The sequence below is a fragment of the Athalia rosae genome, chromosome 3 (assembly GCF_917208135.1).
Source record: "Athalia rosae chromosome 3, iyAthRosa1.1, whole genome shotgun sequence".
Lineage (NCBI taxonomy): Eukaryota > Metazoa > Arthropoda > Insecta > Hymenoptera > Athaliidae > Athalia > Athalia rosae.
The window spans coordinates 24,139,434-24,166,061 of record NC_064028.1 but is presented as its reverse complement, the minus strand read 5'-3'; the positions used below and the strand labels follow the sequence as shown (position 1 = coordinate 24,166,061).

Here is a 26,628-nt window from a genome sequence, read left to right as displayed (position 1 = left end):
ACTGGTGTTCTGCTAGGACGAGCTGAAGAGTGTTACCCGTGGTTTTGTTCAGTCATAACTCCAACAAATTGCGATATTTCAGTGAAGAGAATAACCGCTACGACCAATCCCAAGGGTCTAAACGCGTCAGCCACATGACGAGGTGAGTGATAAACATACAAATTTTCATACGTTATCAGTTAATTATGATTAGGGTGTACAATACATGATGACGAAACGCCAGTGCCAAACAGTATAACCAAACTGCTAATACCATTCATATGTATGTATTCACTTTCGGCCACCATCTTTGTTAACAATTCGCAGGTACCTAATTTCTCTTTTTTTGAGGACATTGAGTCACAGTTTGCAAAGCATTTGAAAAAGTCGCATGGAATATATTCGTTATAATCACTAGCTACCTGCAATGCCAAAATCATAATTAGCGTCGTTTAGATCCACGTTGTTTTCGTTTTCTTATCAAGTCAACTATCAATTCCCCAGCACGTGGCTGATGATAACATCTCACGACTGATCGTTGCAAACGAAAAAGAACATAAAACGCTAATTTTCCCTTCAATTTTCCTCGATTCTTTGCAATATAGCTATAAATACAAGTTCTTAAATCACTCGGCCCCGGCCTTGGCGTTCCAAAATTATCAACATTGGTTTTTTTGCTATTTGGTAGCTGTTACTTTATTCTTTCTGTTCTTCGAGGAACTAACGAAGATTTACGCTTCGCTGCATCGCTCGCTAATGGCGTGAACAGGTTGTGATTTTTACGATACGAAATCCGATAGTGCTAAATGTACATACACTACTGAAAAATTGTTAAGATTGGTCAGGTACCAACCTTACCCTAACCTAGCATAACAACTTGAACTAATCTCACATCTGCCCGTGCGTACCGTAGCGCGCTTTTCAACACTTCTGTATATTTTTACTAACGAAAACCTTATAATAAACTGCGTAGCTTGATTGTACAAATCACTTTCTAAAAAAACCCCGAAACAGCTACGTTGAATAATCAATTGAATATTCGGAACTTTCTAAAATACATATAAACACTTATACACATACAGGGTGATTCATTCATCAAGAGTTCAAATTGGTGATAATTATCAGTTTATTTTATTGCAAACAATTGTATTCTCATTTTCTTACTAGTAGTTAAACTCTTTACCTGATAATCCAAGTTCTGAACTGACCTATCACATTGTTATTTTCTAAATTCATTATCGTAGAATGATCGATTCACAATAATGATAATATCGTACACCTGTGTATATACTGATTTTTGAATATGCTTAGGAGAAAAAAAAAACTTGACCATCGACCGTCTATCTTGTATTATAATTATTTGCTCATCATTGCGACGCGACGATTATATTATCCTTATCAATCAAACAAAATTTGCATTCTTTTAATTCATCTTTGTTTATTCAACTTGATCAGCAAAAACAATAAAACAAAAAGAAAGTCATACATAACAGAAACATTAATAACTCGCTAATTAAATTGTTCAAGGTTGTGACGTTATACCTATAACATAGTATAAATAGAAAAAAGAGTAATATTTCAGTTCGATAAATAGCCGATTTTTATCTGGTTGAAATTTTACTTACAGCGAATTCGATTCAAGACTGAGTGTATATATTACACATATGTATGTAGTAGATAAAAAAGCAACCATTCTCGTAATCTGTTTACACGCCATCTTATAAAAGATAAGAAATTATTCCTGCTGCGAAATATTTTTATAATATGCTATTTTTGCGACGCTATTTCACTTTCATCGGATATTATGTAGCGTTCAACATATAGCAGCGTTTTAAAAATGTATTTTTTTTTAAATGATATTATTAATATCGTTATTCCATTCCTAAAAAAAACGAGAATAATAACTGGCACCATTTCTTATCTTTCTATCTCTAATGTTTTTTTTTATCCATCTAGCATAGTTTCTAAAATAGATCAGAATTCTGGGTTGCTCGGGCGAATGCTTGGTACATACATCATGTGATCTCACGCGCCACTCGTTTATTTGTATAATTTTTTTTCTAATTTTTTTTTATCATTAAATTTGTTTAGATTTCAAAATTTTTAGTTTTTTTCTTAATTGTTTTTTATTCCTACTTCAACGGCAAAAATTGATCATACGAACATAAACTTAGATAGGGTAGGGATAAAAATTCAAATATTTGTACAACGTAACAGCCAGCGTTGCAGGGACTCAGACTTATGTATACATGAAAAAAATGTATATGATAATACATTCATTCGACAATCGTTTTATATATATGTATATTTATTCTATTTTTTTTCTCTTATATTTTTTCGTTTGCTTGCCAATTTAGTTATAAATATATATACGTACGTCTCGCAAAATACATTTACATCTACATATATATCTATGTTTAGGTATTACCGAGGTCAGTTATTCACTCTTTTTACACATATAAACGAAATATCTACGCGGCGATGCCCCTGAGGTAACCGACCAAAAAAGAATCGTTGAAACAAGAAAAAAAGCGATGTTTAAAAAAAATTTCACCTTGCAGGCGGCAGTCATTTTTGTTGATTCAGAGAATCATTTTTTTCTGGCTTTTTATTACATCCGAGTTGTGATAGGTCAGTTTTGTTTAGATTAGATTTGTGTATGTGTAATATGATCGTGTGTCGGTTGAAGCGGATGTGGGCCCACCTTAATATCGCCATATTACTTTTCTCTCCACCTTCCGCTTTTTCTTCTGATTTCATATATTTTTTTCTATTATTTTTTATACGTTTAGCCTATCAAACTCGTACATTTAACGCGTGTGATAATCAGAAGCGAAAATTTGTTCCGAAAGTTTAGTATGAAATCGAATTGAGGAGAAAATTGAAAAATTCCATATTTTCTTCCTGTACCATACAGGTATGCGTACACGTTACAATTCAAACCATCCTGAAGAGGACTTGCGTATACATATATGTGTATGTATAAATTTTTTTCAAATATACAAAACGATCGTTTCGAATCCAGAGATTATCGAACATATTTAGTAGATGTGTTTTAAAAAAGTAGAGATGTATTGTGCGTGGTTTGTCGCGCGCGTCACCATTCACATATATATGTATACGCAATACATCTCGCATACATATTTGTATGTACTATATTATCAGAGTTTCTATGTATAGATACGCGGCAATGTATTATACATATATTATATATAAATATATGTGTGTATATCTGTACATACATATAATGTATACAGAGGTATGTATTGCCGGTGCCCGGTGGCATGGCATACGAAAGTGAGAGCGTGATATCGACCAGGCTGTTATATAGTCTGCCTACCTCAACTCTGGCTGTGCCGGATGGAGCCATAGACGCAACGGCGTAGAATTTAAAGTCTGACAACCTTAATCGCATACTGCAGGATTTAAAAAGTGCCTGCACTGCGGACTCCTTTCCCCCGGTGACTCAACTCAAAAAATAGAATAAAAGAATCTGAACATTGTAAGGAACAGACTGATGATTTGCTTCGATTGATGATAACACACCCAGTTCGGGTCCATCTTTCGGTTCTTTTTACTCCTCGTTGTGTAAATCACAAAGGAAGACAAGAATGGAGGAAAAAATGAAAAATGAAATAAGAAAAGACCTTTTTTCTCTTAGTTAATTGAATTATACATATGCACGCGACAATCATTTATTCATATTTGGTATGTAGTTAAAAGTTATAACTATTTTTAGATCATATTCAAACTTGTATAGTAATTTCGTATACTACCGGTTTCTCTTGTATCGATTATCATTTAAGTCATGATAATGTAGGTTTTTTCCTCCTTCATTATGTGGAACATGGTATAATTATACTTTTCAGTTTATTTCTGATTTCCATTCTATTGGTACCTTTTTGTTTTTTCAATTGGTTTTTTAAATCCCACACGGTGGCATGTAATCGTAATTATGATTCCCCTAATATTGCTATAAATTTCATTCCGACGCCATTGGGCTGTTGTTTTGGGCGAACGACGATGGCTGTGCGCAAAAACGGCGGCAGTCAAGTTCAAGGCCACCTCCATCGCCTCCGCCAGTTCCCCTCTTCGCCCCTATTTCCCTTCCTCCCTGTCCTCTTCACATCCCCCAATTTTCGCCCGCCGCCCTCGCTCGTATTCCCTCTTTTCCCTCCTCTTCATCCTCTTCCCTTTATAACACTCCCCTATCACAATCACGCTCTCTTTCTCGTTCGTAGTACGTACGGTATCAAGCTAGTCGTATGCACTCGTCTCTCCGTTCACTTTGTCTTTTTTTTTTTCATTATCAAAAAACATTCGCGGATGCGTCCTGTGGGTGTGTCGAAAAAAAAAACGAATCCATATACATACGTGCATACGTGTATGTATTTTACTTTTTTTTTTCACATGTAGATAGCGGTCGATGAAACACGACGATGTCGACCCTGAATTTTTGTATGCGAGTACATATGTACATTTTTTATACATGCACATATATTAATTTTACAAAATTAACGACCATCTTCAACTGCAACTTATTTTTTTATTTCGTTCTCAGATAGACATATTTTCACGGAACAATTTTTATTCCTTCCTTCCCTTCTCTGTCCATTTATTGTATATATACATCAGTATATATCTTTTTCTCTTCACTTTTTGCATGCTACACATTTAATACAGATTTACCAAATACATATGCTTTTGTCCGTGACCTGTATATGACCTTAAATTGTCATAATCACGTGTAATATCCACGTTATCTATTTGGTTTTACACGTACGTATCAAGTAGGGGCGAGAGAAGGTGGGGGTGCCCACGAATTTTTAAAACCCAAGGTGATTTGCCGATGGTTTTTTCCCCTCTGATTTTTGACGCTATTAAAATTATTTAAATGGGTAGCATTTCGATAGCTACTATAGGTATATTTGTTCTACATGTGTACGTATCGTATCAAATCTGACCGGCTTAGCCAGATCCTTAATCCTACATATGTACGAAATAAAATAGGTCTTTGAACATGTATACACATATGTGTGTGATACATATGTATAAACGGATAAGCGAAAACTTAATTACTGGTCATTCGTTTATTGATTTATTTTCAACTTATAGGCATACACATGTATCATCTAGCGAATAGAGGCGTGTGTATAAATCTAAGATTTTGCTTCAGGTCTTCCTTTAATTATTTTATTTTACATTATTTCATCGACATCTTGACAATTCATACGATCAAAAGAAAAAAGTTGTTTAAAAAATGTACGGTGCGATGGTAAGAATTGTAAAAATTCTTACCAGAAATTGTGATACGGAACGTTCGTGCCGACGAAAATTAATACGAAAGGAAAAGAGGAAATCGATCGTTTCATCGGGCACCTATACGTTCATTTGCGTATCGAATTAAATTTAAAAAAAAAAAAGAAGAATTTAATGCAAGCGCGTTGCGTGCAGGGTGATCTATCAATGAAGAAGAATACCCCGGTATTGAAAAGTCGCCGCGTTGAGCGCATTCAGGTGCAAATCGAACGTGGCGAGATGTTACAAGTACGTGGTACAGGTTTAATCGTTCGAGGGTAATGTTGAAAATGACCAAGTATCCGATTCGTCGATCGTAGTACTACGTAGGTACGTACGTACGTACGTACGTATGTACACACGTACTGTATGTACTCGCTGTCAGAGGTAGTTGCTGCGTCGCTGCGTCAGGCGTCGCGGTTCTCAAAGCCGGCCTCCTAGCCGCCTAGCGCTGTTACTCTCCTTGCAAAAGCTGCTCAAATTTTGTTAGGAGGCAACAGCGAACAGAGTCTCGCGAAACTCCGGAACCGCACAACACACACTGCAGTAGTCAACTCTAGTCGAGATCGGCCCGCCGTGCCGTTCGTTACCACTACTTATTATCGTTACTGTTATTATTATATATACATACATATGATATATAGTATATACATGATACATATACACAAATATATATATAAAGAGGAGGAAATAATACGCGTTATTCGCGAAACGCTTCGGTTTAAAAATCATCGTATCGTCCTCGCACTTTGTTAATCGTCGTTAAAAAAAATTGAAAAAAAAAAACCAACAAACGCAATCAAACATTAACAAAAATTATAACTACCTACGTTGTTCTCTCCAAAACGATAATAAAAATTAATTGAAACCGAAGAAGACGAGAAAAAAAGAAAAAACTTTTTCGAATCATCGATCATTGGATATTAACAAAAACGAAAAAGAACAGAATAACGATATTGATGACGAAGACGTTGAATTAATAAATAATCGGTAATCCTTGATTTTGACAAAATAATAAAAATATGTGTAAAGGTGTTTTGTTGTTGCTGCTGTTGTTTTTTGTGTGTGTGCACAAAACATTATTATGAAGACGCTTACGATGTATCGAAAATTGTTAATAACATTATTTGGTTTTTGAAACTATTTCTCTTCTTTTTATTTTATTTTATTTTTGTTTAATACTACTACCACTACCAATACCAGTTTTACCACTACCACCTCTACCACTGCTGCAATACGGATCTACCTCATTATTGCTATTGATTAATTGATATAAACTTATAAGAAACAAAAATTAATGAAAATAGTTATTAAACATTTGTTTATCACAATTTATTATCAAATTTATATATGAATATATTACTTATATCCTATGTAACATACGTACAGATAACTCGTCGTTGAACGACTTATTGAATATAACAATTAATTAGTAAATTTGGATAAATCAGATCATTTTTATAACTACAACAACAACAATAATAATAATATTGATAATAATCACTCGTGGCAAAGTAATCTATATTTAATAAATATTTCCCTGAGAAGCAACAAAAAAAATCTAATAATAAATAAAAACATACACGAAGTACGGTCATGAATAACAAAAAATTAATAAAAAATGATACAGTAAAAATATTTTTTTAACTCGATTAAGAAACCGTGAGAGAGTATAATTTACTCTGCAACGAAAACAATTAAATAAATAAATAACAAAGATAAAGAAAGAATCAATGAATTAATTTTTACAGTGTAACTGACTTATATTATTTAAACAACTTCACATTAAATGTACCCCGGAGGAACAATTTGCGATACCACAATGGACGCATGGATGTACGACGTGGTATGTACCAAATAAAATAATTATAATAAAAATAACAACAATTGCGTTAAATTTTCATTCAATTGGTCATTAATGTTTTCTGTTTTTTCAATTGGTTTTGCCTAAGATCTTGAATTATCGTAACATTTTCGAGAAAAATGCCGATAATTCCAAGGTAGAACGTACTCGCTGCGCCCATATTTGATTTGTCATTTATTCGGTTTATTTGTTCTTTAATTTTTATTATTTTCAAAGTCTTTTTTTTTAAATTTTAATCGGTCACCTGATTCGATACAAATAGACATTCGATTATCTACAATCAATTCTTCCGATTTCGCTTCAATCGATATTCATCTATTGGCAACTATTTTTCATTTTGTCTACTTCGATCGGTGAACAAAGAAACAAATAACCCACCCACTACTGCATGTATGCTATTTTTTTAGATTACGTCACGTTTTAATTTAATTATTATTTCCATTAAACTTTTATTGTATCTACATCGGTACGTACCATTATATTACACATATATGTATTCGTTCATTAATATTATATACGTATACTTAATATACATACTCGTTTGTTTCTACCTCTCTTCGTGATCTCGTCGTTCTCTTCTTTTATCCCACAAAGTGCAAAATGTATTAAAAAATTTTGCAATACGAGAAAAAAACTGAAATGAAAAAATCACAGAAAAATAAATGAATAATCAAATGAATATAGAACTCTGATAATTGGTGCAGTATGAAAAAGGGTCGTTTCGAATGCATAAAAAAAAAAAACGAAAGTAAGAAACTATGTATCATGCAAAAGAGTTGTGCACATACATTTGTACGGTAATTATATCGCCTCTGCAGAGATTGGTATTTGCTCGCATACTTCTTTTTGTTTTTAATTTTTATTATTACTGGATGTATAACTGACTCGATCACGTATGAATAATATGTGTAAAGGATGTTTTTATTTACCTCGATACATATCTCACTCGTACATTATGCAATTTGTGATTACAGAACGTTATAAGCTTCTCTCTCTTCGTCGCGTTTTTTTTTTTTTTTTTTATTTTTTGTTCAATTAATTTTAATACACATCTGTCTCATTGTACGTGTACAATATTAACACCTGAGAGGTAGATGAAGGAGCACATTCCACGTGTATGTACCACCTACAATGTGCATACGTTACACGCGATGACACAAGCTTCCATATTTTCTATTTCCATTCCGATAATCGATATAGGTATATACTTGCCCATATATTATTCATTATGTAATACATTCATTTATTACACTGGAGATTACATAGCTAATTTGCATGTATCAGGTACACCATACAGCGTATGTGTACCACATATATCGTTACTATCATTATTTTTCATGCAAAACCTCAAACTCGTGCAGTCTCTACGTTGCAGCCACGTGGAAAACGTGGCTCTATGTGTTCACGTACGTACGTACGCGTGTTCGAACACACATGTATTGTAAAATTGCAGTAGGGTAATCGGATGCATATGTACGTACACATGCATATGTGAATATTTCATTGACATACGTGTGTAGCTATTAAATAATTATGGGTTACATGTAGCTACGGGCACGTGTGTATATTTACATTCATCTACATTACACGTGAGGAGTAACTCTCGCCATTATATGTACATACACGTGTGTATATAAATATAACTATGTACCACAGGCTATTATAGGTATGAGTGGTACACGTATGTATAATATACGGTGTCGGACTTGTGCAGCAAAACAGACACTGCAGCATTGCATTATGTATAAGTGTTATAATGCGTAACCCTGAACTTAACTTCGTACCGTTCCAATGGATTAATTTATTTATTTATTTTTTTTTTTCATCCTTTTCTTTTCGTTTTTCTTCTGCACTTCCGATCCGTACCGTTCGAAAGCAACGCAAGTGCACGTATACGTACACGCATCTAAAGTAAGTTGAGGCAGGACGACACCTCGACGCATCGATTACGATTCGTTTTTTCCTCTCGATTCGCGCGGTACGCCGGCAGGGGGGTGCGGTGGATGGATTTAATCGTGAGATGAGAGAAGAGAAGAAAGGTAATATTAGTTTATATTGTAAAGTTTTAAATGCGTCGGCGCGGCGTTTGTGTCGAAGGTGTGGTGGAACGAAAAAGCGGTTCGCTGACGGTGCGAAGGCAGGAAGGGCGGGGAGGGAAAGCGCGATCCCGAAGGTTTTCGACGGTGTGTGTATAGGTATAGTCGACGTGGTCGACGTCGGGGTAGGGAATAATATGCGTCGGGCGAAGAGGGAGGAGGAGGAGCACGAGGAGGAGGAGAGATCAGAGCGCGCAACGCGTCGAGCGAGGCGGATAGGGAAGAGTGAGGGGGGTCAAGTTTAAGGCCACGAGACGTCGGTGACGTCATAATATACATACCATATACGCTATATAGCATACACGTATACCTACAAACCCGCGGGCTGACGATCCTGACCTTGTACAATGTATATAACCAAATTCTAAAACATATTTTGCCCAACCGAAACCCGGGCTACCTTGATCATTTTGCGCTCAGGATTGGTCAACAGCCTGCAACCTTCGTATCGTCATCGTCATCATTATTACGATCATCGTCGTAAAATGTTATTACCGCCGATCGATTTTGTTCGGAAATGAGAAAAAAATTTCAATCAAACTATCCAATTAATCGTGCGAGAAAATTCGAGACCCATTACATGTGTCATTTTTTGTTATTAATATTCCTTGACAAAATAATAACGATCAAACAAAGTCCTCTCAAATGATATACGAAGGACTCAAAAACAATGCGTTACGTAAACGTCGAATAAAAAGCGTATTATATATATGTATATAAATTTTGAGCACGTATGTGGAATGAAAGAGTATATTGTGCGGGTGTGAATAAATTATGCATGATTTATAACGTTCTTTAATTCTCTCTTTCTCCATTCAATTTGGATCTTTTTTCCAAATATTTTTTCTCTTATCTTGACCTAGGCTACGTTGTACGATCGCTTTCGAGTCGGCTTTTGATATCATACAGATAGACGGTATCTTTCGTCTTCTCCGGCGACTCTCGTTAGCCACAGCGATTTCATTAATTTTACACAGGACACATCTGTAGACGTAATATGAAGATATAGACCAATGGGTGGTGGTGTTAGACGGTGGTAGCAATGCGCTTCTGCTTCTGCTGATATCATAATAATGATAAAAGTGGAGGTGACGGAGTTTGGCGCAGCCTTGAAACGCCCACGCCTATATGCATATATTCGCATATATATGTATATTTACGTATATTATGTGCAGTGCCACCAATCACCTAACACGCGTATACATATGTGCATACATTAGGATATGTATACGTGACTACGTACCAAAAAAATTTCATCTTTGTTCTCTCTCCGATAATAAAACAGGCTCGTCCCTCCGCATCTTATCTTTGAAAGGTCTGCGGTCTTAAAAATCCGATTATGCATCAGGTATCACATCTTTCCTTTCAATTTTTCTTTTCATTCGTTTTCATTCATTCATCCATGTACGTCTTTCCGAAACGAGGACAATTTTACTGGACGGATTATACCGAAAACCAATTGCATTATTCTCCTCCTTTTCCACTCGTTTTGTTCGAATGATTCGTTTTATCTTATTTTTCCTCAGATTAATTGACTAATAATTCCATCTGCCGTGCATATAACATGTAATTTAAGCTGCTTAAAAACAAAATAAGTAGTATGTACAAAAATTTGCTTAGTTTATTGCGTAATCGAAGTTATATTTTTACAAACAAGACAATTTAACTGCGCCGGATATAAGTTATAGGTATGCGGTACGTGTGGGAAATTTGGCACATACGTGCGTAAAAATATAGTGGGCCGAAAAATTGTTGTAAACTGTAGATCCCGTCCCATTTCTTTTTTTTTTTTTTTTTTTTTTGTTTTCAATTTTGAATTTTTCTCCTCAGCTTTTTTGCGTTTTTTTTGTTACTTTTCGCAGCACGTACCTACGTAGATGTATACGTCTGTTACGTACATGACGTATTTTGTATGCAAATTAAAAGCAAATTACGGTTTACAACATAATGCCGTCCTGGAAGTTCAAGGATTTCTTTTTAATCTTTTTCTATCTCTCCCTGGATTTTTTTATTCTAATTATTACACCTAATGTAAGCGTTATCGTTACTACTATCATCATGATCATCGTCGTCGCCGTTGGTTTATACTATCCGAACACAAAAAAAGAAACCAAAAATAGGGTTGATGAAAAAAGGGGCGAAAATCGCGTAACGAGGGTTAAAGTTGAAAAGGAGAGAGAGAGGAAAGAGCCACGAGGTGAGTAGCAGAGGAAAAAAATTTGCAACAAAAACAGATTGCAATTATTATTTTGGCGTATCGGCGACGCCGACGACGACGACGCGATTTGTATTAATGGGTGGGGGTGACGCGCTTCCCCGGACCTACCACAACGCTCAACGACACATCAAGGCCACGCGAATTGCGGCTGATACACACTTTGATGATTTTTTTCTTCGTTTCTTCTCCTTTTCTCTTGATTCAATTTTTTTTTTTTTTTGGTTTTGAAATTTAATTTTCATTTCATTTCAATTAACTTTTTTTCATTTTGCTCCGTTGTGAGACTATTTTTTCCCCTCTTTTTTCTTGTATCTTTGCCTTTTAATTGTTTATGATTCCTTTTATTTTCTCTTCTTTTCTTCTTCTTCTTTCATGTATAGAATCATACAGAAGGAGGAGGACAGAGCGAAGAGAAGCGAAGCGAGGATGATGTTGATTTCGGTACGTCGCGTCGGTGAGCAAAAAATATGAGAAAAAAAAGAAATTATCGGCCGCTAAGTGATGGCACAGAAAGAATATCTGTTACTGAGCGCGTGAGATCGATAGCAAAAAAATTTCCGAAAGAAAAAAGCACGTAAGAAGAAGAAGAGAAAAACGAAAGAATGAAAGTAATCGAAAAAAGTATAAAGTGTGTTTTGGTTAACGTTAAATAAAATATTTCTTCGACTGCGCTCGGCACACCCGCGCGTTCGGTTTAAAAATTCACATATTTAGGCAGTTAAACATACAAATATATGTGTAAGTGCGATTAACTTAATACTCGCACATATTTAACTTTGTATACACGTATCTGCCGCTGCTACATGTGCCGCCGCGTCAGTTGGTGGTTTAAATTTAGACACTAAATGCTAAAACATTTTTAGGATACCTTACCTTACTCACTGATGTAAAAATTGTGCGCTGGGAAAAAAATCTCATTTTAGATGCAAACGATATTTCATTTTAATAATTTTCATTAATTAAGATCATACGTTATACGTATTTGATTAATTATACAATCGAATCACCTTGAATATATACGTACACGTGACGTGTGCAGCCATTAAAAAAATGAGAGAAATTTTTTTTTTTTATATAAAAATGTGTACATAATTTTATGTCACATATGTATAATGCTGGGTGTGCCGCACTTGTGAACATATGGTGTATACGCATATATCTTTATGTATTTGATATATATTTATATATGAAAATATTTAATATTTATTACATTTATCGTGGAGAGAAGATTTTTCGAGAATTTTCAAACGATCTATCACGAAAGTCCGATACCATCGGCATCTCGTGGCCCGTTGAAAAGTTATTTGTGTGCCATAAGGTGAGGTCTTTTTTCAAAAAATCATCGAGACAATGCAGGCGTTGAAGAGATTTTGAAAAAATTTCCTTGTCGAAGTTGGGGTGGAATGCCCCATATATAACGTATGTATGTGGTGCGCGTTGAGTCTCACGCAACAAATCGATCCGCGGCGTTCGTTTTGGATAGTTGCTATGGTAGGGTTGGTCAGGGTCGACGAGCGCCCAAAATATTTCGTCAGATAAAACATTGTAGTGCCACGTATGAATTGAAATATTTTATCTACCTTATCCCCCACGAATATTACCAAAAACGAAAAATTGCTCTTGCTTTGTCATGAAAAAGAACGATAAAAAACAAGGAACCTTGATCGCTGACCGATCACGTTCAAAAAAGTATATGTACTACACATATCTGTATGACACGAGAACGGAACACCGTTTATAATAACGGGTAATCATCGAGGACTTTTTTTTTCATTCGATACATATATATATAGAAAATTGATATAAAACTTTCTTCCTTTTTTCTCTTCTTTTTTTATATTTCTCAAATGCAAATATATATATATGGATTTTTTTATTTCTCCTCCACGTATGTTACATAATCTTTGCGCAAACTGAAAATGAGTTGAACAACCTCCTCGAATAATTATTTTTCAGCATAATAACTTGATTATTTTTCTTTCTTTTCCCCTCTATCGAACCCACATAGAACGCTTCTCTCGAATTTGCTTTATATTTAAATTTTCTATAATTAAAAGTAGAAATTTCATGTATAAATTTGTCATTTTATTTTATATATTCTTCTTTGTTTAATTCTCCAGAAATCAATTATCGATTATTATGTAATTATTCGGCTAATGAATTCTTTTTTACTTCAATTGAAAAAACTTTCTTCTCTTTCGCCATGATGTTATATTAATATCTAACGTTAATTTAATTGTTATTATCATTATTCCAAGTGCTGGTTTTCATTGGCTAATGTACAATGCGTAAATATGTATCATACTTATATAAACATATCCACATACGTAATTCGGTGCAATTTAATTATTATTTTTTGGATATATTATCGCGCCTGGCAACAGATAACACGAGACTGCATGTGTACTGCGATTTGGATTCGGTTGGGTTGGGTAAGGTTAGGCATCGTCTGTCTGATAAATTGATATGTGTATATGTACTCATATATTAGAACCTCCAAAATTACGCGTTGCCGCCCCGGCAGCGAACCAAGAGTACCTACTCGAATTTTGCGGCCATTCCACCCCCTCGCCGCTGTTCCTATTCCTCGTGCTTATTATATTATATTACCTGTATACCCATATATCCGCATTTATGTACGTATAGCTATGTAATATCTACGCACGTACATACATACGTATATATGTATATATATATATTTAGACGAGATACTCAACAGTTGCGCGATCAAATTGCAAACGATAAAAATGACATATGAATAATGAAAAATTAAATTCAAAAGAATTACGAGATATCGATCCTCGTTCGTGTTATCACACATACGATATATAATTATACGATATCGACACATCTTATATAAATCTTCTTGACCACCTCAAATTGGGATATGATGCAGATGGTGTTCTTTTTTATTATTTAGATTTTTATTTTTAGTCTACTGGATTCGTTCTTCTTTCCTGTAACTTAAATTATTCCCATCACGCACCAGACTTTATTCGGATCATCCGGTGGTGATGCTGCAGGTCGTCTTCGTAGTTTATTTACGAGATTAAAAAAAAAAGATTTTTTTGTCGGTTTTCGAGATTCAAAAGAAATTCTTAAATTCACTCTTCGTAGGTATAGAATTATTTATTCAGTTGTGCTTTTTTGCTATCTTTTTTTACTTGTTCACGACCTTTGAAATTGAGATTATTTCTGTATAGAGTAACGCGATATTTTAGCAATCGCATTAATACTATTCCGCGATGTACAAGATTATATTCATCGTCATTATCATTATCACTGTTGGTGAGGATCGAATTTCCGTAAAAAAAAAGCTTCCTTTTCACCTAGGAAAAAGTCGAATTCAAGATCGTCGAATTGAATCATCGGAAAATTTGACCCCGAAGCTTAATTTTCGCTCCCACGCCATCTTGTCGCGCGTCAAAATACAAGCCCCTATATGCGTTTAATTGATGAAATAATTTATCGGGAAATTGTCTAAACGCGATGGGGTTATAATTATACATACATGAGTTTTTAAACTGCAATATTATAGACGAGATTATAGATTTATAAATAATATTCTGGTAAATTATACACTCCAGAGATCGTCCTCTCAACACTTGGAACAAACAGTTTGAGGAAAGAAGGAGAAAAAAACGCAAAATAAGAAAAAGAAAAGGAAGATGAAATCGCTTTAGTATACACATGCATATGTTGGTGCACGTACTATATAACGACTAACGACCATGAACTGCATGTAGTGCAGGCAGCGGCAGCAACTCTTTCGCAAATTTTTTTGTTATCGTTTTGCTCTTCGTCGAGGAGGATGTGTCCTCGGTTTAAGTTTAGGCTTTCGACTCGCAAATATACATATAATCGCGCAAGCTCTGAAGCACAACTGTAAATCTTTTTTTATTTCGTTTTTTTTCGATTCCATTCTATGCTGCAGCACTGCCATATGCTGCTACTGCTACTGTTGTTTCTCTGTCTACATTTTGATCTCTATAAGAATCTTTATTTCTTACAACTGAAAAACGTCTGCTGCTTTTACTGCTGCTGTTAATATAATAATTATAATACCAATGACGATGATAATGATGATGGTGATGATGATGGTGGTGATCATGAGGATGGTGATGCAGAATAAAATAATCGAGAAAACAAGAATTACAAAATGGAATAATTATAGAATAATTTTTCAGACTATTCATTTAAGTATTCATTCATTCGTTCATTTATTTAATTTGTTTTCTTCCTTTCTTCTTTTGTCTCCTACCACATGAGAATGAGAAGAATTAGAAGGAAGAATTGTTTGTTGGGTGTTCACGATTCTTTATTTTAATCTTTTGAAATGGAAAGTGGAAAAGAAAAAAATCGTACACAATTATTATTTTTTTCATTCTCTCATTTTCTGAGCACACCTGAAAAATTTTGTGAGTTTTCGATGCATGTGCCTCGTTTGAACCGTCTGTTTTATAAAGCTCACTACAGTTACTTGAGATTCTTCGAATTTCTTATATTCTTTAAATAAAACGAAGTTCACGTTAAAGAAGAAGAAGAAGAAAAAATAGAAGAAGAGTAATAAGAAAATTCATAACGCAATTAATCGCAACACTGAATGAATATCGATACATTATATTTTCTGTCCATGACACTCGTACGAGGGAGGAACAATTCACTTTCAAAAAAATTTGCATTTTCTTTGAAAATCTCTGTCCTATATATTTTTCGTTTTTTATTATCACAGGTATCTATGATGTCAGGTGGTGACGGTGGACCGACAGTAATGGTCGGAAATAATAGAACTATACCTAATATAAAACAGGAAGTGGAGAATCCGACAACCCCATCGCAAAATTACCATCAAGTTTGTTCACCAACGACCACCCTACACCATCAAGATGTGAGTATTATTTTTTATCATCATTAATCCTACCGGTAGAAAATTTATAGTCCTTGGGGTCCGTCGATTTGATCCCCTTCACAGATCTATAGTAAGTTTTTTTTTTTTTCTCCACAAGGCTTCGTCAGATCTTCAATGAATTCCTCATCCAACTTTCTCTCTCTCTCTCTCTCTCTCTGTCTATCCTAATATTTTTATGTTTCTCAAAGTCTATGTAGTATAAGAAATTTAATTTTCATATATTACTGCAATTATATTAATTTACTCCGCGAAATACAAACTCTCCAAGTTCCTCGCCTGTATTGTCTACCCGAACGCCTGATTTCAGTTCATGTGTACCCACATAAATAAAATTGATTCGCAAAATACAATGTGTGTATGAGATAGTTATAAATGGCATATTTGAAATCCTATCGGAATAAAATATATTGTTAATTATTTTAAAAGGTGGTATGTGGTCAGGTCGACATTCCTGATTACGGGGGCGGAGGGGGGAGTCCTGGGAGTCCTGAGAGGCATCACTGTTCATCCACAACCCAACCTATGGGAATGGCCGAGGTAAAAACTATAAAGAGAAAAGAAAAACTTACAATCCAAAACGATCAACTCCTGATACATCTGCAACTTTTTTGTCTTTTTGTGTTTCAACGCTTCCATCTTTCTTTTGGCCCACCCTTGTACCGCACGCATCTCGATAAACGAGTTTAATTATACATATATACACTAAGCAAAAAAAAATAGATAATGCTCCAATTATCGTAGACATTAGAAATTAGTTAATAATTACAGCGCAACAATCGAATTATATATTTCTCTTTTCTTTTCTGTACCCTGCTTGAGTTCTTCGGTGGATTTCACGGTCACGATGATGAAAAAAGCAAAAAGAAATAGGTGAAAAAAAATTCTCGCGACGCGAGACCAGACCGAGAGAAATAGAGGGAGAGAGAATAAATAAAACTCTTTGTGATTCACGATCCTTGCGTGCAGATTAGTTATAGCAGTTGCTTTTTTATACCCTGTAACAGCACAGCCGTAGCCACCACCATCGAAAGAACCACGCCCGGTAGATTATAAAGTATTTTGGCAGCTGAAAAGTTAAAAATGCTATTCCCTGCATTTTTTTTGCAACTTATGAGTTTCTAGTTTCTTAATATTATGATATTTGTTTGAGAAAAAATTTTAGGAAAAAGAAAAAGTTTGGGAAAGCAGTTTTTTTCGTTATTCAAAATCTACTTTCGTTTAGTTCCTGTAATATGGATAATAAAACAACGCGAAATAACGATCTGTGGTGTCCATGTATTTTATGTGACGTAACTTCGTAACGTGACGACGAGTATTTCACAATTAGGATGCACATGTACTACATACGTATACGTATATACATATGTTACGTATATTTCTAGGTTGCTTAAAAAATTTATAGCGACATTCGCGACTACTAGGATAGCCTTGGTTTGATAAAACGACCACCTACGCTGCTCCACAATCGATGCAATATTTTATCACTTATCCTATAGGTCCTCTGCATTGGCATATAGTTTATATTTTGGTTTAATTTTCACGATATCTATTGATTATAGTTCTAGAAAAATGTAGGGATGTGCATCTACCAGTTCTTTTGATTAATTCTGTGTTAAAGATTCCTACGACTTTCGACACACTTGGATTCTCTTCTAGTCATAAATTCACATTCTTACATCATGCAGGGTTTTATTATAGTGAAGTAGTTGTTCAATTTTGAGTGGGATGAAATGCACATAATTTATCTTTGTACATAGTCTCATCAGCTTGTGGCAGGTAAATTTAGCTTTGCTAATGTACGGCCTAATTAATTGAGCCCCAAGACACTTTTGTATATTCTCTCTGTATATGATAATATAACTCTAGCTAATGTTCTTGGTAATTGTATATGCATATAGAGTTATTGTTATTTATTCATTCACCTTAAATCTTCTTAACACCCTACAGGGAGGCATCAAAGAGGAAGACATGCTGCCCCGGAGACTTTGTCTCGTCTGTGGTGATGTTGCTAGTGGATTTCATTACGGTGTTGCATCGTGTGAAGCTTGTAAAGCCTTTTTCAAAAGGACGATACAAGGTACTTTAATATTTCATGGATCTGATCAAAAAATTTCCTGATTATTCCCTGACAGAACAGATAGAAAATTCTTTTGCAAATCATTCATACAAAGCTTTTCACTCGATGAAAGACCTTGATTAATTTGATGAAGTAGCGAGTAATTTTACAGGAAATATCGAGTACACCTGTCCAGCTAATGGGGAGTGCGAGATAAATAAAAGGAGAAGAAAAGCCTGCCAGGCTTGTAGATTTCAAAAGTGCCTCAGACAAGGAATGCTCAAGGAAGGTGTCAGGCTCGACAGAGTTAGGGGAGGAAGGCAAAAGTATAGGAGATCTACCGAACCATACGCCATGATGGCTAGCATTAAACTTGAAGGTATTTAAAAAACATGAAATTCTCGTCACTCTAATGTATATGAATGGAACTTCACTCTTTATCCCGCAAAATCACTTCTGATATCAAGTATTTATTGCAATGGTATAATAATATTTCAAGCTAACGTCGGACCAGCAGTTGTATCTGCGGAAACAAGTGAGTAAATTAACACAACTTATGTGTTTAATTGTTTGTTTCCCCTAAATACATTTGAGTCTTTTTCCTATGATTATTAGTTAAAAGTTTTGTATAAATCCATTTCATAGCTTATCGAAGAATCAATCCAGAAATCTTTTTATTAAATATTATATCATGTCTGGTTACAGATAACAAATTGGTGGAAGCTCTTATCACCTGTGAACCGGACATGCTGCAAGCTTCAAGCCCTTCTCTAACTTTGGATACCGATCAACGCGTCCTAGGACAACTCTCGGATCTATACGATCGAGAGCTTGTCGGTATCATAGGTAAAGTTGCAAGATACTCGATTTATTTGTTTTTTTTTTCCTTTGCTTGTAATTTACAAGTATATTTATATGTATTTTTCAGGCTGGGCCAAACAAATACCTGGTTTTAGCGGATTAGCGTTAAACGATCAAATGCGTTTGCTCCAGAGTACGTGGGCTGAAATCCTAACATTTAGTTTGGCATGGAGGAGCGTACCCAATTGTGGAAAGCTGAGATTTGCTCAGGATTTTACTGTGGATGAACGAATTGCCAGAGAGTGTCACTGCGTCGAACTTTACGCCCATGTAAGTAAACGTGATTGAAAAAGAAGTGAAAAACAAATTATCATATTAAGTTATTTAACGTATCGTTTCAATTGTTTGTTTTTTTTTTCAGTGTATACAGATCGTTGAAAGACTCCAACGGCTTAGTTTATCCAGAGAAGAATTTTACGTACTGAAAGCGTTGGTACTGGTTAACAGTGACGCAAGATTAGACGAACCTCAATCTTTGGTTCGATTTCGAGATGGAATATTAAACTCTCTTTCAGACTGTGTTGCAGCTGTGAGGCCTGGTCAGGCAATTCGTTCTACGCAAAGTATGTTCCTAGTCCTTCCGAGTCTCAGGCAAGCCGATGGCATAGTGAGAAAATTTTGGACCAGTGTTTACAGGACGGGAAAAGTACCCATGAATAAACTATTTGTCGAAATGCTCGAGGCAGCTTGTTATCGATGAAACTTTTAGCACATCTTTTCTCACCGTATTGCTGCTCCACTAAAATTCTTATACTGACTAACAATATCTTCGAATCGGCTCGTTATAATTCGTCACACAAAGACGAAGCACAGGTTTATCAGCGGGACTTGATATAATTCTTTAGAATCTAATCACATATGAAAAAAAGAACATTTTATTTTATTAAAGATAGATGTAGAATTTTTGTTTCCGTCAACAAGTATTTTCTTAATTTCTATTTTTGAGGATCGTATAGTGTTACGATAATTGTTAGAAGAAATAATTTTTTTTCTCATCAAGTTTATCCGTTTTGTGAGTGGTAGCGAGTCGTTTTCGAAGTATAGGTTGGCTATGTATTAAGTTAGTGTGATATATCTGGATATGAGTCCTATTTCATGGTGACGCCAAAATACCTATCCATTCGAGGAGCGTCAGTTCTAATACCCAGAGATATGAGAAATCGAAATGTAGTCCTCACTACCTGTGACTTTATAAGCCAGTGGGGTGAAATAACCTCACGGGTTAAAAGTTGATGAATGAAATATAATGAAAACAATGAGGAGAAAAGAAGAAAAATAGTGAGATAAAGAATAGCGTATTTTTACGTCGATATGATAATTTGATGGAATCATTTATGCGATTTCGAGAATCGAACTGTGAATACCCATAATAATAACGAACGAATAAGTATAGTAGTGTGATATTTTCCAACTGTATATAGAATTTAGAAAAGAAAAGTTTAAACAAATGATCAAAAAATAGCAAAAACTAGAAAGTAAGAAATTAAAAGGTCTAGAAAATACGAGAAGATGAAATCGGTCCAAACAAAACAAAACGTAGAATGCAGAGAAAAGTGAGAATTGTTTTTTTTTTCCGGCGTTACCACAACGTTTATTGGTAACTTGAGAAAAATCGACGAAAACTAGATGAATCATGAAACGAATGCGTGTAAATTTTTTTTTTCTTATCTATTCATTAGGGAATACTAATAATAATGATGATAATGATGACGATGTATTGTACAAAGAAAAGCGAATTACCAGTAAGTAATTTAATAAATAAGCGAATAATTAAGTACGTAATCAATTAATCACATATGAAGTAGAGGTGGTAATGTGAAGTAAATAAACTCCACTACGATGATTCTGTTGATACAAAAGTAAACTAACTGAAATAAGTAAATCGTTTCAATTATATACATACATATACATATGTAATATTAATTACCGGTCAAGTGACCACGGTGGAAATAAGTCGGCAATATGTTCCATATATATACACATATACGAACTTAACGCTATATGTACACAAATGTAAAATTATTAAAGAATAGTAATAGTCATAACAACAACAAGAACAACAACAATAATCATGATGGTAGGAACTTGGCGGCGATTCGCTGCCGCGAATCTTAGTTCATATAAAGTCGTGAATAATAAAAAACAAGAAAAATCGCATCGTGATGAAATCCTACAAAGACTAGTTTTAAGATCCTACACCCTTGGTCTATTTCACATGTGAAATACACATGATTACGTTGTACAAGTACGTACATAAATCAATGTCTCACACATTATCGATTATCACCACAACAATTCGTCATCATTATTGATGATCTAGCGATGTTGAACAAACTTGAAACCTATTATTTATACATAATACATCGCGTGAAAAAAAAAGTGATAAAACGTTTTGAAGTGAACAACAAAAAGCATATACGTATATCAACAACGAACAATAATCACAATGATAATGATTTTAAGTTTTCAGTCAATTTTTTCTGTTGTTTCAAATACCGCTGTGACCGCCGCTGCTGATGCTGTCACTAAAAGTAGAAAAATAACATTCAGGGATCTTATTAGTTATTGTAATTACTTTAATTTTAATTATTAATATTGTTATAAGCGTTATTGTCATTATTACCATTATTATTATTGTTATGATTATTGTTATGAAAAACGACTTATTATAGAAGAAAGCAAACTATGCGGAGTTGTAGCAGCTAGAAGTAAGTAGCAATCGTAACGATGCAAATAATTTAATAACACCGGCAAAGATTTTTTTTCCATCATCAAATAGGTACCCATAATTTTTATCACCATCACAATTATTATTTTTTTGTCCCTCTTTTGTTTAGCGTTACGATATTGATGACAAGATGTCATTACGGTGGTAATTATTGTGATTAAGAAAAAAAAAACAACTAACTTATGGCTGTTCAAAATCACGGCGATGTAAAAAAACTGGGTGAATGCGTAGGTAATTAATTCTCCCCACCAAATGTATTTTTATAGTTATTGAATTTTATTTTGATGTTACGCCAATTATTTTGGTAAGCATTGAGAATTTTTTTATTTAGAAAAACAAACTGGTGAACTTTTCAAGAATAGATTTAGGTAATCCTTTTTTGTTTGAATGAAATATATTTTCACAATAATTCGCGATAATCCCAGATTTAATCGCTGCCGTGATGGTAGAATTGTAGACTCAGGGTTGCAAGACACAAACAAATATGAAACAAATAAGTTTAATATATAATTATATTCAATAATGATAAAAAAAGAAAAATTAATGCTAACAAATAATAGTATGCATTGATATACTTATGTATATTATCAATTGAATAACTATCATAAATTTATGCTGTTCGAGAAGGAAGAAGATAAACCAACAAAAATAAAACATCACGCATACGTGAATTTATATCATAGGTAAATATCTAATACCTATACCCATACATCCACATGCATATAGGAGATGAGGATGTATAAAGATGAAATCGATTCAATAATCATGTATGGAAGTTATTTTTGAAATAAACGATCGTGCAAGGTCTTTGGAAAAAATGGAAGAAAAAAATAGAAACAGGGTGACTTGAATTATTTGTTTTTTACATCAAAACTTTCCTCTTAAATACGTGATTACATATATAAACTCGGAAATGATACGAATTATACGTTTGTTTAATATTAACGATTGGAAACTTCACTTGTCACCAAAATTATCTTATACAATCAATTTATTTTAGTTAATTAAGTTTTAATACAGAGCACAAAACTCTTCGTTTAATTATTTTGCGTTTTACGAATTAGTTATCATAAAAGAAATATTACTTGTAAAAGTAAAATATTATATTACCGCGAAATCTTTTCTCAAAACAGTTTATTTGATTTGGTTTTTTAGTTTTTTTTTTTTTTCTAAAACATTATTAGTATTATTAAACGTGTTGTAAATATACTTGCCCATGGTTGTTATTGTTATCATTATTTTTATAATTATTATTTTATATTCAAAAAAACTATGTGGAAGAAATGAAAAAAAAAAACAAATATTATTTTGATAAAACAAGAAATCCCACTCAGCGTTTTATGGTAAGGAACATTATGTAAAATATACATATGTACGCATGGTGTCTATCAAATTTTTATGTACATGTATATTATCTAAAATTGAGGAAGTAAAAAAGAGAAGAGAAGAAAATTTAAAATAAAATCGTTCATCCAAATTGTGAATGCACCGCGTATAACATACTTTTTTTTTTATTATTACTTTCCAGAATTTACGAGCAAAGTATTTCTTTTTTTGTTTTTTATGAAATCGAATATCGGCAGGTTTTAATTTCTTCTTTTCTGCTTATCTTGTTCCAGTTGCTGTGGCGGATTTTTTTAATTTCGTTTTTTCGGATAGTCTCGTAATTGGGCGGTTATAATAAATAATTGGACTATTACATACATAAGATGTTTAGCGCAGTGCGGATGCAATTAAGGTATAAATGGTATAAATATATATGTGTATATATACCTCTATAATGTATAAGTATACCCATGTTAATGATCGATAATTATGATGACGATGATGACATGGAAAAAACGATGATATATTGGTCGATATCCTACAGCGATTATAAATATGTATGTAGCTACTTTGTAATTAATTATCCAACTATATATATACATATATAGTTATGTAATACCTCTACCTACGTATATATATGTATAAATTTTATATAAAAAAATCCCTCTGCCCCCAAGAATAAAAAGAGTAAATAGAAAAATTCTATGCAAACTGCGACCACCGCGCGATGTATTACACCAAAAAACTAAACATCACCGTGATGATATATACCAACATACATACATATACATATATATAAATTATCCAAATATATCATATGTACGAGAAATAAAAAATTGTTGTACGAACATTTTTATTGTTATGTATTACTGTTGAAAAGGGGTGAAAATCTTTTTCTCCAATTATTCACGCAACTAGAATCGGTATGCGACGAAAAAGTGTGCACCGGAGTGACACGTGTGAAAATAAAACAAGTATACTCGGACATATGAGCAGAAAGATATTAAACTGAGTTGGCAAATTCTTACAACGGTTTCTACGACGATCTCACCTCACTTTATATCTGGATCATAACGAGTCAGTAACTCTGATCCCGTGGAACCGGCTTTGCGTTCTTATTTTTCCTCACTCTTTTTCACTGTTTTTTTGTTTGCCGTTTGAAATATTGGTGGTCGTATAGATTAATTCAAAAGTTATGTTTCATTGTTTCATATTGTACGCGTAGTTGCAAATTGTATAAATTTCCTTTTCGAATAACGAGTCTATAAAATATTTATTAGAAAAAAAATAGTATATTTGCACGATAAGTTTGAAAACGTGATGTATAATTGGTTGATTCTTATAATTTTTTTTTCATTTCCCTTGGATGTGAAGTCTCTAGATTCAGGTGAGCAATATTTTTTAACATTATATTGCATAAATTCTGATTCTTTTTTTGACTTGCATCCATATTTAATTGAATCACAAGAGAATATGAAACATATTAGACGTGTCTCACATTCTTTATAATGATGATGAAAATATTGTGGTCTCAGCAACAATAATCAACGATGTATGCGTGCCGGCTCAAATTGCGGATTTGGAAAAATACTTGGAGCGGTTCACCACACCGGAATTAACGGAATTTAACACCCCGCCCGTTCCTAATGCTCCAATCAATCAAGAAAACTTTTTCGAAAATACACCTTTCGGTTTATTTCCGGTTGACTGGAAGAGGCTCGTTACTCTTCACGACCATTTACCCCCCGATTCTGAAATTAAATCAAAACTTCTCACGCTTTGTAGACTTCTAATACTCGCGTATGACGAGGTACAAAATTCTTCAAGAAATAATTCAGGAAGTGGTTCAGTAAGTTCGTTTTTTTCCACCTAACTATTTGAGACGTTTTTTTTGTAAACCACAGCTAAGTACGTAGAATTATTCGTGTCTTTTAGACCACGTCCGACACAAGCGACAGTGAAAATGACGAAGAGAACAAGAAAACGCTTTCGCTTAGCACGCGAAGCGCTGGACAACGGAGCGAGGAAAACGAGAAAATAACTACAGTTGAGACTTCACCCTCTGGACGAACCCTGGAAGACGAAAAAAACGAAGACGATGATGAACTAGATGTTAGCGTTACGAAAATAGATGATCTAGATGTTTCATATACGATTGGTTCTTCCACGCTGATCGAAGATTTTGATTCTACATCCACAAAGTTCTCTCCAGAAAGAACGACAGATTTCCACAGTGAATCAACGTCCCAAGGTTCGATGGAGAGTTCTTTGACCACTCTGGGAACAAATATGATGGAAAAATCGTCTGATGTAAAAACTGACGAAATTTTTGATACCACGACCACTACTTATAGTACAATTGGCTCCGAAATCAGTGATACGGTAACTTCGTATGTGATTTCTGGAAGCACGGAAACTCCCAACAATGGTGAAGGAATGTTGGAGCAGACTACTTCTGACGCCCTGCCAAAAGTTACGATGAAAGAGAAAAACTATCCTCGAGTCGAAGTAGAAGGTACAAATCACATTGTGAAAAACCGCCTTCGCGATTTTTCGCAGCAATCATCTTCGCAGCGTGAATCAGATTTTGACAACAACAAAAAATACCAAGAACCGACCGCAAATACCATCGATCGGGATACTCAAATACTCCCAGATGGGGAATCTGGACAGAAAAATGGAGTGAAAAAGACAAAAGAAATTCGTCTAGGTCAATCACCGTATTTCATACCATTTTACAATCATCCGGATGCTGAATTTGAGTTTCATCGTAGATCCGAAAGACCCCAAGGAAACGAAAACACAGCTGGATTCTCGAAAAGGGCGGAACATAATACTGAACTTGGAAAACTTTACAGATGGTTCTACAGACAGGGGCAAGAATATGCACAGCCCATGCAATTTAATACGCAGTACGTCAATTATTTCTCCAATTTTATTTGTTTCTATCTCGATAAATCTTACATTCTTGCTTTTTGTTACAGATCGCATCCAAATACCCCTTTTCTCGGAGAGATCAAGTGCACGAACATGCAAGTTATCGGATGATGATAAAGATTTCGTATTGTTTAATAAATAATTTTTTTGTCCTATTTTGTTTTATCAACTATTCAGAATAAACTTTTCATTGAATTTCGAATACAAAACCCGCTATAGTTATTAGCGTTATTTGGTAATAAAGGTAAATTTCAGTTTCGTTATTCTGAACTCAAGACATAACTTGTTGGTCGGAGTTTCTTACAAAGTTAGAGAGGAATTCTGTATTATAATCGAACGCGGTAGTTTTTTTTGAC

At 34.2% G+C, this 26,628-nt stretch overlaps 2 protein-coding genes and 1 long non-coding RNA gene across 9 annotated transcripts; 2 read left to right on the top strand and 1 right to left on the bottom strand.

The window, feature by feature from the left end:
• Position 1: 1 nt before the first annotated feature.
• LOC105686857 (steroid hormone receptor ERR2) lies at positions 2–22,846 on the top strand. Of its 7 annotated transcripts, none has more exons than XM_012402036.3 (9): positions 2–142; positions 16,188–16,343; positions 16,791–16,901; positions 18,312–18,441; positions 18,578–18,799; positions 18,920–18,955; positions 19,126–19,266; positions 19,349–19,551; positions 19,643–22,846. In XM_012402036.3, exons 2-9 carry the CDS (start codon positions 16,194–16,196, stop codon positions 19,979–19,981), a joined length of 1,332 nt encoding a protein of 443 aa, XP_012257459.1. In that variant the 5' UTR covers positions 2–142; positions 16,188–16,193; the 3' UTR covers positions 19,982–22,846. The 7 variants fall into 7 exon arrangements, with proteins under 7 accessions (XP_012257459.1, XP_012257460.1, XP_012257456.1 ...); XM_012402033.3 differs by lacking the exon at positions 2–142 and adding an exon at positions 5,536–7,123 and having other exon boundaries at positions 16,806–16,901; XM_012402030.3 differs by lacking the exon at positions 2–142 and adding an exon at positions 5,539–7,123.
• On the bottom strand, positions 7,241–8,296 carry LOC125500266. Its single transcript, XR_007277544.1, has 2 exons — positions 8,071–8,296; positions 7,241–7,775 (listed from the first exon to the last, which is right to left on the bottom strand). It is a non-coding gene; the product is annotated as an uncharacterized LOC125500266 (long non-coding RNA).
• Positions 22,847–24,212: 1,366 nt separating the features above from the next.
• Positions 24,213–26,559, top strand: LOC105686858. Its single transcript, XM_048652468.1, has 3 exons — positions 24,213–24,722; positions 24,871–25,184; positions 25,271–26,559. The coding sequence occupies exons 1-3, from the start codon at positions 24,656–24,658 to the stop codon at positions 26,381–26,383; spliced, it is 1,494 nt and encodes a 497-aa protein (XP_048508425.1). The 5' UTR covers positions 24,213–24,655; the 3' UTR covers positions 26,384–26,559.
• Positions 26,560–26,628: the final 69 nt, after the last annotated feature.

Bases quoted from the DNA above. Each gene is read 5' to 3' on its own strand.
- LOC105686857 (XM_012402030.3), top strand. From the start codon at position 7,067: ATGTACCCCGGAGGAACAATTTGCGATACCACAATGGACGCATGGATG. The intron at 7,124-16,187 runs GTATGTACCAAA...TTATTATCACAG, and splicing joins ACGCATGGATGTACGACGTG to GTATCTATGATGTCAGGTGG. The intron at 18,956-19,125 runs GTGAGTAAATTA...GTCTGGTTACAG, and splicing joins AGTTGTATCTGCGGAAACAA to ATAACAAATTGGTGGAAGCT.
- LOC105686858 (XM_048652468.1), top strand. From the start codon at position 24,656: ATGTATAATTGGTTGATTCTTATAATTTTTTTTTCATTTCCCTTGGAT. The intron at 24,723-24,870 runs GTGAGCAATATT...TTGTGGTCTCAG, and splicing joins TGTGAAGTCTCTAGATTCAG to CAACAATAATCAACGATGTA. The intron at 25,185-25,270 runs GTAAGTTCGTTT...CGTGTCTTTTAG, and splicing joins ATAATTCAGGAAGTGGTTCA to ACCACGTCCGACACAAGCGA.